Source organism: Accipiter gentilis, chromosome 11 (assembly GCF_929443795.1).
Source record: "Accipiter gentilis chromosome 11, bAccGen1.1, whole genome shotgun sequence".
Lineage (NCBI taxonomy): Eukaryota > Metazoa > Chordata > Aves > Accipitriformes > Accipitridae > Astur > Astur gentilis.
In genome coordinates this window covers 2,313,575-2,326,443 of record NC_064890.1, presented here as the reverse complement: position 1 = coordinate 2,326,443, position 12,869 = coordinate 2,313,575, and the positions used below count along the sequence as shown (strand labels likewise).

Below are 12,869 nucleotides of genomic sequence, written 5' to 3'. Positions count from 1 at the left end.
CTCTGAAACAATAGTACAGCAAGGAATGGCTGTTTCCTTTGAAGGAGATGGCACCAGCCTCACTGGTGAGCTACAGGCTCTGAAGTATCCCTTTTCTTACAGAAAAACAAGTTGCCAAGTCTCAGTACCTGGGCAGTAGAGTGTTGGCTTACCGGATTGACCACTTGCTGCCCAACACTCTGTATAAAGTCAGCGTTCGGGCTGTCTTCAGCAAGACTGAGGGGCCAGAGGTGACTCTGACTCACCGCACAGGTATGTCCTGGTAGATCAACCCTCTTTGTGTTGGGACGCAGAGGCTGGACTCATGGTCTTGTGCATTGTATGTTGATGGTGGAGTGACATGAGCAGCCTTCATGGACGGTGGCAATAATCCATGGCTGTTCCCATGGCTAGGAGTGGACACGTCCTTCTGGCATGTTAAACAGGCTTGGCATAGGTAGGCAACCCCGGACATATTAGCACGTTCCCCAGTCTTATTTATCCACAGCCATCTCAGGAAGGTAGGGGCTTCTCTGCAGGCACCGCTCAGGGTTAACTCACCAGCATGCATTCTTGAGGTTTGCTATTCCTTGGTTTGTGGCTCTGCCTCTTCAAACTTGGGGTCCTGGGTTCTTTCAGTGTCTTTTTCACATGAGTTCATCTGAATGACAGTTTCCTATGGTGTTTGAAGATGCATCTGTCCTCTCTTGGCCCCCTTCTCACATCCCTGTGTCACATCACCAGAGTTTGGTGCAGGCAGTAAGAGATGTGGATGAGATTCCTCAACTCAACTGCACAGTGCTCCTCTCCATGGATTCATTAGGAGATGCAGCCTGCCATCCCTGGATAATATCTGGAAAGCAGACACTCACGAATACCCAAATCTTTCTTCAGCGCCATAGCTTCGGGCCACAAACCTGGTGCTGCGTAACTTGAGCTGTTACTTCAGACATCTTATCCCGGTTCATTTTTGCAGCATCTTTTGCAGACTCTAACCCCATCCAGACCATCCAAGATCTGAGGATTACTGACACTGGAGTGAATAGTTTGAAGCTGTCTTGGAGGAGGCTTCCTGGCGTAACTCACTATAAGATATCCTGGGTGCCATTTAATGGTAAGCAACCTGGTCTCTTAGTCAGGTGGGGTATGAGGACAGAGCACAAGGAACCCCAGAAAATAGGAGCTTAGCTCAGGTCACTCCTTTTCCCACAGACGATCGGGGTGGATGGGGACTGGAATGTCTACTGGGGCAGGTTGAAGCCCTGTAACCGAGCCAGGTTTTAGTCTCTAACAAAGATATCCATTGGATATAGGCATAGCTGGGATCTGGGAAGTCAAAGAAGTGGTTCCTCTCCAGCAGCCCATGTGATGCCTTTGTGACCAGATCTCTCGCCTGCCCTTGCCTCAGTTTCCCCATATGCAAAATGAGCTCATAACACTCCTCCCTGGCCAGGTCCCATAAGATCTGTGTGAGGAACCTTCTGTAACAATGATTGTTAATAGCAGTTACCTTGCCCTTTCTATGTACAGAGTGGGGTTTTTTTAATGTCTCCTCTTAGGTGGCTTGGAAACCTCCCAGCTGGTTGCAGCAGAGACAGTCACCTTCACGATCCCCAGACTGAAGGAGAGCACCACGTACACCATCTGCGTGTCTGCAATGATCAGGGACCGGGAGGGAAGCCCCACGCTCCTCACAGCCAAAACCTGTGAGTACAGGACTGCTGGAAGGGGACAAGAGCATCTCCACATTAGTGCTGGGGGCTGTCCCTTCCTAGGGGCTGTGATGGGAGGTGAGGATGGAAAAAGAGCAATATTGCCTGGTAGACACCTTATTAGTTCTCAGGTCCCACCAGCCAGCGTGCCAGAAAAGATGCATTGGTCCTTTCTTATTACTGAGAAATGTTGGGACTTTGCCTGTCTTCCCCTGCCAATAATCACCATGAGATGCTATTTTGTGACACATTATCTTGGAATTACCTCTTTAGTTACAATATCTTGACCATTTCCAGTAGATTGTCCTGGTCTCGGCTGGGATAGAGTTAATTTTCTTTCTAGCAGCTGGTATAGTGCTATGTTTTGGGTTCAGTATGAGAAGAATGTTGATAACACTGATGTTTTCAGTTGTTGCTACGTAGTGTTTAACCTAAGTCAAGGATTTTTCAGCTTCTGATGCCCAGCCAGCAAGAAGGCTGGAAGGGCACAAGAAGCTGGGAGGGGACACAGCCAGGGCAGCTGACCCAAACTGGCCAAAGGGGTATCCCATACGATGTGACGTCATGCCCAGTATATAAACTGGGGGAGCTGGACAGGGAGAGATAACTGCTTGGGAGCTAACGGGGCATCAGTCAGTGAGTGGTGAGCAATTGCGTTGTGCATCACTTGTTTTCTATGTTCTAATCTTTTTTTAATTATTATTATTTTATTATTATTACTATCATTATTAGTTTCTACCTTTCTGTCCTGTTAAACTGTTCTTATCTCAACCCACAAGTTTTGCTTTTTTTTTCGATTCTCTGCCCCATCCCACTGTGGGGGGGAGGGGGGGAGTGACAGAGCAGCTGTGTGGTGCTTAGTTGCCAGCTGGGGTTAAACCATGACATAGATAAAAGCACACATTACTCATGACACTGTGGCATCATGCGACTTGACTGACGCCGCAGAATAGGCAGATTTGGAGATCAAATGGTGGAGAAAGTCAGGGGTGTGGAGCCAGCGCTGTGGTTTGCAGGAGCACTAGCATCTGGTGCAAGTGAGCAGGCAAAACCTTCATTGCCCATCCCAACAGCTCAAATTTCAGTTTAAAGAAACAGCCAGCAGTCCAAGCTGAAGATCTGCCAACAGTTATTTGCTGAAACTCCACCAAATCCCACCAGCTGAGGATCTGATCTGATTCAGCTTTCTGGAAACCCCCTAAAGTGCTGTAGGGACTCCTTCCTCTCACCAGAAACATGGTATTTTAGGAGGCAGAAGCTCTCTGAAGCTGTTTGCAGGCTAAGATGTGTTCCCTGGCTCACGCATCTTTGCACCCTGGGGTAGATATCATCTGAGAGATTCACCAGCAAATGGGGCTGTGGACAAGTATAGCAGAGATGTGCTTCGTGCTCATCATTTCTAGCTGGACTTTTTGCCTTTGATTTCGGTGGGGCCAGGATTTACGCCTCCCAAAGGACGCATCAGCTTCCTTTCAGCTCAATCAAGCTTTTGGTGGTAGCTTCTACCCACCCTAAGCTTTGTTTCTTTCTTTTCCAACAGTGGATTTACCCAAAGTGACTGAGTTCACAGTGCAGGAGGCTGCGGACACCAGCGTTTTGCTGACTTGGGTGGCTGTTCCTGGAGCATCCACGTACCTATTGACATGGCGCTTGTCCTCAGGTAATGGTTTTTGTGTCGAGGGAGGAAGTGTTTTTGTGTTTGGGGAGGAAGTATGGCTTGTAATTTGGTCCCCTCCTGTGTGAGCTGCCCTGTCGCCCAAGGGGATTTGAGGATGGAGCATGGATGTATCTGGCTTGCCCTGTGGTCTGTTTGATTCAGTACCTGGTCTTAGAGCTGGCTGATGCTGCAGAAGGTGCAGGTGGCAGGTATTAAAGGGGAAATTTCTTTCTACTGCCAGCCTTAAGTGGCTACTGTTTCCTTCAAGTGTCATGACTTGTGTCTCCAAGAGCTGCCCAGTTTGACCTGGGGTAAATTATGTTGTCACTGTTGGCACCAATACTGTTCCTTCTTTTGAACCCATCTGGATGCTGTTTAGCAGAAGAACAGAGGGTTGACACTGAGGGCTGCCACACATCATGTCCCTTCACCTCAGCTTCTTCATTTGGGTGAAAAAGAGGCGGGGGGGAAATGGAAGCTGGTTCACTGAGGAGGCTCACGAGATGACCCATGTGGCCATTGCAAAATCCTTGGTGGAAGAATAAGGAGATGTGAAAATTGCTTAGGAGAAAGCCTGCTGGTTGGCATTATCTGTGTCTCTTCCTCTAGAGCCACTACCTGTCCATCAGGGATGGTTGTGGTGAACCAAAAAAACGTTGCTTTTGGTCATCCATACAACCTTAATTCTTATCTATTTAAAAGATTTGCTATTTGGTGAAGAACTTTTAAAACTTTCTTAATCATTGCTCACAATTTCTAGTGTATATTTCTTTTTCCAATTGATTTGGCCTTACAGGGTTTGCCCTTTTAAAGCACCAGCTATATTATTTTTTCCTGGAGTGGGCTTAAACCTCTTTGAATAGAGCAAGTTTCCTGTCATTGTTGCTTCAGCCACTAACTTTTTCCTAGGGATCAGTTCATCTTCACAAGTCAATAAAGAAAACGAATCTGACACAATTCCCCTGTGCTCCCTGCAGTGCTTTTTGAGTTACCAGGTCATCAGCTTTAATTTTTTTTAACTCCAAGGACATTTTGGTATTGGCAGCTTAAGACTTGCAGCATATGTCACTCAGGATGAAGTCTCCTGTGGTAACATCATATTTTTGCTCTACATATTATGGATAAGTGATTAGGGAACTGAACATTCAGTTCTCCAGGGTGATTTAAGTGATCTAATGCAACTGTTCCCCTCCTGTGCCATGCTGTTAAAATATCGATCTGTAAGTATTCAAAAATCATTGGTTTCAGAGTTGTCAGAGGCCCAGAAATGGATAATACCATGTCTGACAGTCCCCCTGTGCCCTCACTCGATCGATCCTTCTGAAATAGGTTTATAACTATTGATTTAACATTCCAATCAGATGAATCTTGTCACCACGCTTCAATGGTACCAACGAGATCAAATTTATGCTCATAAGTGAGTAATTCCAATTTCTCTTGTTTAATTATCCAGGCTGCCAGCATTACTGTATAAAGGCAATTAAGAATTTTGCTTTTTTTTTTTTTTTTTTTTTGTCTCTTGGTGCCTTGATTAATTTTCTTCTCCACAACTTGATTTTTTTTTTCTAAATGAGTACTCATTCATTACCCAATTCCCTTGCCCCCCTTTTAAGCTCATTTAATGCCCTCCTCCCTGCTGGCCAACTCTAGCCAGCCTGCCCTATAAAAGATGGGGTCCCCTTCCACGCAGCTCGACGTCATCCCAGCTGTAGACCTCCTCTGTCCCCTGTTACACAAAACCAAACCCAGGTATGTCAACAGGGCTCCATCCAGAGCCAGCCTTCCTCCCCCACGTGACAGAAAGGACCTCAGAGAAGTTCAGCTGGACGTTGAGCTCCTCTCTCTTCTCTCCACCATCTCTTGACTGTTCTTGGAGCACCAAAGTCATGGTTTTCTTATCCACCTAATCAACAGAAGCTTGTTTAGTCTTGCATTTGCACCTTGAACCTCACAGTCTCTCGTCCCTTACATCCTCTTGTCCCAGCTTCATTCTTCGTAGAAAATTGACCCCAGCAAAGACCATCTTCCTTCTCCAAAGGTTACAGGTGTCTTCCTGCATGTGCTTGCCAGTCTCGTGCTGGGCAGCCCTCCCTGGGTATGATCCAGGTACCTCCTACCTCAGTCCGCCAGCAAAGCCTTCTTTGTTCGGGGTGCCCTGAGACCAGGGTGGGTGGTGGACTGCCAGAGATCTGCGCTTCAGCAGAGCTGTCAGCTTGTGTTTCCTACAGAGAATCTCTTCAGACAAGGTAGCAGAGCATCTAAACCAATTATTATTGTTTTGACTTCCCCACCCAAAGGGAGGGGGGGAAGAGTTTGAGTCAAACTGCAAGAGGGATTTTTTTTTTATTTTTTTTTTTTTTTTAAAGGAGCAAAACCTCCTTTCCAAAACCTTTGGGGGTAATTGAGAACATTTGATGAAAATGAAACACATTACATCAATTTAATTTCTTTCTGTAAAAACTGAGCTTTTTAAAAAAATTTTAAGTGAAAATGCTATTTCAGAATGAAAGGGTGCAAGTTTCACTTTGAACAGCATCAAAACTCATCATTCAGTATTTCCAAAATAAGACACTTATAAAACGTCAAAACATTATTATGACTTTTTCATATATTTTTCCTATCATTTTAAATCAAAACTATCTATTGTATGCGACAAAATTTCTCAACTAAGTTTGATTCTACGTTTCAGCAAGCTTTCCATTCGTTAAAAAGCAGAATCCTGTTTCTATACATGCTAATCACTGCAAACCATTGGTCTATCACAGAGCTCAGCCTTGGACACCACCTGGACCAAATGACCTCTCTTAAACACTTGTACAAATTCCTGTTTTTTCTTCCTGTTCATGTACTCAAGAACACCCTTGTCAGGTGCAAACAACATTATTTCATCTGGTTTAGGACCTAACCATTGCAGTCTGCAAACATGTCTTACCAAAAGCCTCCGCTCCAAAGCCCAGGACTCATCTTGTCCCCAGTCTCCTGTTTGCCAAAGGTGGTGTCATTAAAAGATGGGATGTTACAGAAATGGGAGTTACTTTGAGTTTCTCTGGCTCCCGGTCAATGCATGTTTCTTCCTTTTTCACAGCTTCTGATCTTTCCCAGGAACTGTTATCAGCAGCTTCTAGATCATATCGAGTGACAAGATTGAGTGCCAAAGAAACGTATTTGTTTTCTATAAGACCAGTCTTTGGAGATACGGAGGGACCAGAGACAACACTCCTTGGGCAAACAGGTATGAAGGCTGGAGACTTGTGTTGCAGTTTTATCTAGGTAACTGCTATTGAGGCTAACTTCTTGGCTTCTCTGCCCTTCTGACACTTCGCTAGATAGTGGCACCATAACTAAAAGAGGTTTAAGAAACACCTTTTCTGTTTGCCTCTTACAGTGGGACCTCACAGAGAGTCACCTGCGCCAATCGCTCCAGTGACTTCTACAAAATTGGATACGATGAGATCCCCATCCCTATCTCCTAGCAATGTGGGGACCACTCCTCTTCCACTGCCCACCACCACAACACTACCACCAACCTCAGAGGTCCTACCATCGACCGCTGTAGTGTCTGCACTGCTGACAACTCTCCCTGGACCAAGTGAGTGTGTATCCCCGTGTGATTTGATGATGACGTAGCAGTAGGTCAAAACCACCATGGGCCATGGTCTTCTCCGATCTCAGGAGCCAAAACTAGTTGTTATTCATTGAGTAGTGGACAATGTCAGGGAAAGGGAAGACACAAACCCCACAAAACGCAGTGAAGCTCTCAGCGCTACCCTGTGGGGTGAAGGTGCTGCCTGCTCACTCACCAGCACTTGGTATCACAAGAGGGATTGGGTTTGGTTTGTTGCTCTGAACACAAAGAAACATGCTTCTACTTTAGGACCCCCCAGCTTACAGAGATCCTCTCTTCCCTCTGCAGTCTGTGGCAAGCTCAAAGCAGACATTGGGTTCCTGGTGGACGAGTCCTCGAGTATTGGCCAGAGCAATTTCAATAAAGTGAAGGATTTCCTCTTCCGGATCATTTCCTATTTCCCTAAGATTGGGCCTGAAGGGACACAGGCAAGATTTTGTTATTCTATTTCCTGAAGGAGTTTTCCTTCCAAGCGTTCACCTTTTGCTCATCCCTCCAATGAGAGCAGTCTGCTCGCTCACATGTCGTGGATCAGAAAGGCTAAGCGCTCTGCCTAAAGACATGTGTGTGTCCAACAAAGACATGAATAAAAGTCTCCTAAATGTCAGCTTACTCATTTGGATATATTTCCATTTCTTGGTTATTTTTCCAAGACCGAGTTATCAGGAACAAAGCAAATTCCACACCTACTGAAATGCTGTCTAGGTTATGGAGCCCGGGGATGTGTCAGGTGCGTGTCCCCCTCTAGAACCCCATTTCTGACCACATTCAGACTGCTAATGGCTAGAGACCCAGGTGGGATCCCAGGTGGGAGATGCAGCATACGCCAGCAGCTGCCTCCTCTAGACAAGCAGAGGACCAGACCCCTAGGCCACGCTGTGAAACACCTCAAGGGCAAAGGAAGCCTACAGCTTTAAAGGACAACTCAGCAAAGCCAATGGGAAGACTCAGTAGATAATTTGGTTTGGGTCATTTGTGTTTAATTAATGTAATAATTGAACTAGCCCTCTGAAAGGGAGACCTACATTGCTCACTTTCAGTTGATCAGGAAATGGGAACTTCTTCCACTCTTTGCTTGCAGATGGTCTTGAATGTTTAAGTACATGACGAAGTTACCCTGGGTTACTAAATAATTCTGGGGAGATGAAGACATTTCAATTTAGGTGGCTATCATATGAGCTGAGTAGCTGGCCTCCTTGTGCAGCCAACAGATCTCAAGAGTTTAATTCAGGAGGGATGGGTGCTGCAGCAGGAGATGCTCCCAGCCAGCCATGAGCTGCCAAAGTGTGCCGGTCTCCCATCGGTCCTATGCTGTATCCACCAGCTGGTGCAGAAATCTCTGATGCCCTAGAGAGTCTGAAATAGTACTTTGCTCATCATTAAGCATATGGATTGTGCCCTATGTGCCTGCCAACCTGACAGCCATTTTTGTGCCTGTTTTCAGCCTGCAAGAAATACAACCTCATTCCACTCCTGTTGCAACGCAACTAGTTGTATTATCTAACTCAAGGCAGTTTATTGAGTGAAGGTATATTTGCTGTGTGCCTGAGGCCTCCACATTTTTTAACCCCCTTTTCTTTGGCAGGTTGCTGTTGCTCAATACAGTGAGGAGCCCAGGGCAGCCTTCCATTTCAACCAGCACCGTGACCGCAACAGTGCCCTGAAAGCCATCAAGGGACTGAGCTATGCTGGAGGCAACACAAAAACGGGTGTGTATGGCTGAGCTGCACACATGGGGTGGACCTTCTGGCCCAAGACAGAGGCTGGAGGCCATGGAAAATATTTGTCTGAGTGTTTTGAACCTATTAACTTGGTTAGAAGGTTATGGCCCGAAGTTCTTTAAAATTTGAGAACAGAGGATTGAATTTAGTTTACTTCCAGGGATGGTCTTTCCAACTAGCCTGATGTCCTTTATCCATGTCCTAGTTTTACTGCTGGGTTTCTCTGCATTATTTTATAACCTTGCCTGCACTTGAGGGAGGTTTTATACCTGGCTTAGAGACAAAGCCCATAAAAATTAGGTAAGAATAGTTGATGCTGAAGCATCCTTATTGCCCACTATATGCACATTTTAATCAGCAAATTCCAATGGTTATTGCTTTGTTACCCTAACAACAAAACAATGGGGCCCGTCCTATTTTCATGGTGTGTCATGACATAATCTCCTTTGTTCACCTCTGTTGCACAAATAGCAGAGCTCTTCATTAGCTCAGTGTCTTGGAAATTCAGACACTTTTGTTTTATGTAGTTAAAAAGCTCAGAGACAGACAGCACTTTCCACCTGCTCATTCCCAGCAGGACAGTAGGCTATACGTGATTCCCTAAAGGTACACAAGCAGTAAACATAGAATTGTGGAATGGTTTAGGTTGGAAGGGACCGTAAAGATCATCTAGTTCCAACTAGGCAGGGACACCTTCCACTAGACCAGGTTGTTCAAGGACCTATCCAACCTGGCTTCAAATCTCCTGAATTTTGGGGGTTTTTTTCCCTTTCCAAAACTATCTGCTGAATTCAGCTTGAACCATTTCAGCCAATATCTCATTTATTGCTGTCTTCCCTCAAAAGACATTGCCCCATCCTAGGGGCTACTACCCATTTATGCAGCCACACTGAATGCCCTTTTTCCTCCATCTGTGGAAGGAGACCCACAGTGCCCACCTGCAGACCTAATACTTAGGCAGGTTTACACCATGTCTCTCCATGTTTGCTCAGGTCGTGGTATAGCCTACATGCTAAAGGAGTTATTTCAGTCCTCCAGAGGGATGAGACCAGATTTCCCTCACATGATGGTGCTCGTGACTGATGGGCAATCCCAGGATGACGTGTTGCCACCAGCCAGAGTAGCCCATGCTTTGGGTAAGAGTTGCCCTGTTGCATTTCCCTGAGGTCTTATTTCCAGGGGTTGAGGGCGGTACGTTATGTGATGTGTGCACTTTGAGTGCAGTGTTGGCTTTCTTCACTCCTTTATCCTTTCTTCTTTCTGTTCCTAGCTTGGGTGTCTTGGTTTGCTATAACTCACACATGCTGCTTCAGATGAATTCTCGCGTGGCTGCTGGAGTACCTGATCCCAGCAGAGGTTATTGACAGGAAGACTGTGATGAGGGGTTTGGAAACTCTGATCTCAAACATTTTTGCTTCCATTGAGTGAGTGATGTGTTTCAGGGATCCGCGTCATTGCTGTGGGTGTCTCAGGAGCTGACCCCGTTGAGCTCAACAGCATCCTGCTGCAGCAGAACCTCCAGAACGTTTTCTACGTCAGCACATTCGATGACTTCCCCCAGATCCTCCGAGAGCTGATAGAAGTAATTTGTTCTGGCCCTCAGCCTTCAGGGGCCCAGCTACCACCTGAGGAGGTGAGCTACTTCACAGACCTTTGAATATAAGCCAGCTTGCTTGGTGCGGGTCAGGCACTAGGGCAATCTTCTTCCCTGAGCAATGTTTCAAAGCAACATCAGAAGGGATTTAGGACACTGGGTCCAATCCTGACCTCACTTACTGTCCAACCCTAGAGATAAGGAACAACATCTTTGAAATGAACAGAGTGGAACTGGGGAAGCCAGAATACAGCTTTGAAAGTTTCGTTGCATAAGGCTACTGTGGGAGCAAAGCATTCAGATGTATTATAAATTCATTGCCCTCTTCTAACTCTGGTTGATGGGTCATTGGTATGGATGTGAGCTTGTCTGCAGAGTATCTCCAGCAAAGATATTTTATGGCTGTTTCAATGAAAAGGTTGGTGATATAAAAGCACAGCAACCTCTTGAAACCTATTGAAGGTTGCTGTTTGATGTCTGGTTCCAAAACCTGGAGGATCACTAGTCTAAGCCAAACTCCACGTTGCAGGTTGCCAGACATGAAGCCAACAAGCAATTGCCATTTGGTGAAACAGAGACCAAGCCACACGTCCCTGATCCATCATCAGCTGAACCACATATCCAAAAAGAAGAAGAAGCTTGTGGTCCCTGGTGTTTAAAGGTGAGAATTAGTTCACTTGTGTCTGTTCAAAGAAACATTGATCACTGCTCTGATCAGGTCACTTCTGGTACCTGTGTGGTGTGCAGTGGAGTTGTATCAGTGTCAAGACCTTTAACTTTGAAAACCATGTCCATGTTTGGGGAGGTCATCCTAGAAGATGCTATTTCAGCATGGGAAATGCAGCAGCCTCCTGTGCTCCTTCCTAGCAAACCAATGAAATGCAGGTCTTCCACAAATCCTGCTTCGTATCTGCCAGCCCCATATAGACGTCCCAGATGTTCTGTGGCATCTCAGATAGATCTAGACTCCGTGTGAGCCACTGAACAGACCAACAAGCTGCCGCTGCTCCTTACTTCAGAAATTAAATGTTGGGAGGCAAATCTACCCACTCCTCCTACCAAGCAGAAAGCCAGAGGACATGAAGAACAGTAGGACAGCCTCAGAGCCCATGTGCTGGTCCAGTGAGTTTACTGATGTGGCTGTAGCCAGCAAGACTGAACATTCTGTGTTAGCTCCACTGGAGAAAGTGAGGGTCTCTGAGTAGTTGGTGGACAGCTAGTCAGTGTGGTCAGCAAAGTCTGGTCACGACTGAGTTCAGAGGTAGGTGTCCACACTGGCAGAATAGCTCAGATGGTGATGTTCATGCTGTGGCGGTCTAAAATGAAGTGAGATGAATGTTGTCCATGGATGGTTGAATTAGGGTCTTTATTTCATCTCTGCCAAACTCCTTTCCACAGTTTCTTCCATGGGGGAGAAGAATTGTGTTGACACTACCCTGAAGTCTTGCAGATATGTAACCAAGAATATTTAGAGTCTCTCTGAGCCAAAAAGAAGATCCTGAACTGTAGATGTTACATGGGCCAAGACTTCTTGAGGCATCGATATGTTCCCTGACTGCATTTTGTCCTCACACAACTCTGTGTTCTCCATCCTGTTCTCCCAATTTCAGTGCAAGCCAGAGACAAAATAAATAATACATGACCTCCAAGGGACTTTAAATAGTCTGAGGATATAAACAGGTTTCCTGGATGGTCAACTTTGCTTCTTCCTTTTGTTGCGTAAGCCAAGGACTGTGCTAGTCTGTGTTTCATAGTCACTCTGGTTTGAGTTTATCTGCCATCCTTTGGTGGATAATAATTTCCTGATCATTTGTTCTATTTTCCTATTCCTTTCAAGAGTGTCAGGGGCTCACTGGCTCATGGAGGCTATGACCCATACAGCTTTACTACAAAGGGAGAGAAAGGAGAGCGGGTGAGTCCACCAGCATGAACCATCCACTCGGTTAATTAATATGCAACTAAATGATTAGAACCAAGGAAGAGAGCTAGCAAAGAATCATCTTCAGATCTTTTATGTTGGTGTTTTGATATATCTTGCTCCATGCTGGCTTTGAAAATCAGGCAAAAGGGAAACTAGTGTGTGTGTGTGTGTGTCTGTGCGTGCTGGCAATTGGGGATTCCCTCAAGCGGTACAGAAAGCTAATTCTGCATAAAGCTGTTTGGGTTTGCCGGTCTGGGGCCATAACCTGCATGCTGTTACTGTCCATATGTTTAGGGTCTGCCTGGGAAGGACGGCATTCCCGGTCTGCCGGGCAGACCGGGGCGGACAGGTCCTCCTGGTCCCCCTGGACTCATGGTATGTATTTGTTTTAACAAACTTTGTCAAAGTGCTGTTTAACAGAAGAGTGAGCGTGGCTCTCGGATCTCTCTCTCCTGTTTTGCAGGGTCTCCCTGGCATCCAAGGTGATATTGTAAGTATTTTGAATGCAGCAAGATCATCAATACAGTGAGATGCTAAAGCTTTGCTTTTCAAGGCTTTCAAAGGCCAGTTCCTGAACAAGACAGGAAGACCAAGTGACCCATTTTGCCTTTATGAGGGGCTGTTGCTGTCATCAAATAGCTCTAGACAGGTTTCCCTCTG

At 45.9% G+C, this 12,869-nt stretch overlaps 1 protein-coding gene across 1 annotated transcript in view; it reads left to right on the top strand.

Moving 5' to 3' along the window:
- Positions 1–12,869, top strand: part of LOC126044322 (collagen alpha-1(VII) chain-like) — a 110,148-nt gene that overhangs the window by 17,529 nt on the left and 79,750 nt on the right. The window contains exons 15-28 of the mRNA XM_049813751.1: positions 103–252; positions 956–1,093; positions 1,539–1,685; positions 3,232–3,351; positions 6,434–6,580; positions 6,734–6,937; positions 7,262–7,401; positions 8,559–8,682; positions 9,687–9,830; positions 10,137–10,327; positions 10,818–10,949; positions 12,126–12,200; positions 12,504–12,584; positions 12,673–12,699. Of these exons, the coding sequence (XP_049669708.1) occupies positions 103–252; positions 956–1,093; positions 1,539–1,685; positions 3,232–3,351; positions 6,434–6,580; positions 6,734–6,937; positions 7,262–7,401; positions 8,559–8,682; positions 9,687–9,830; positions 10,137–10,327; positions 10,818–10,949; positions 12,126–12,200; positions 12,504–12,584; positions 12,673–12,699 (1,820 nt within the window). The remainder of the gene's footprint in view (positions 1–102; positions 253–955; positions 1,094–1,538; positions 1,686–3,231; positions 3,352–6,433; positions 6,581–6,733; positions 6,938–7,261; positions 7,402–8,558; positions 8,683–9,686; positions 9,831–10,136; positions 10,328–10,817; positions 10,950–12,125; positions 12,201–12,503; positions 12,585–12,672; positions 12,700–12,869) is intronic.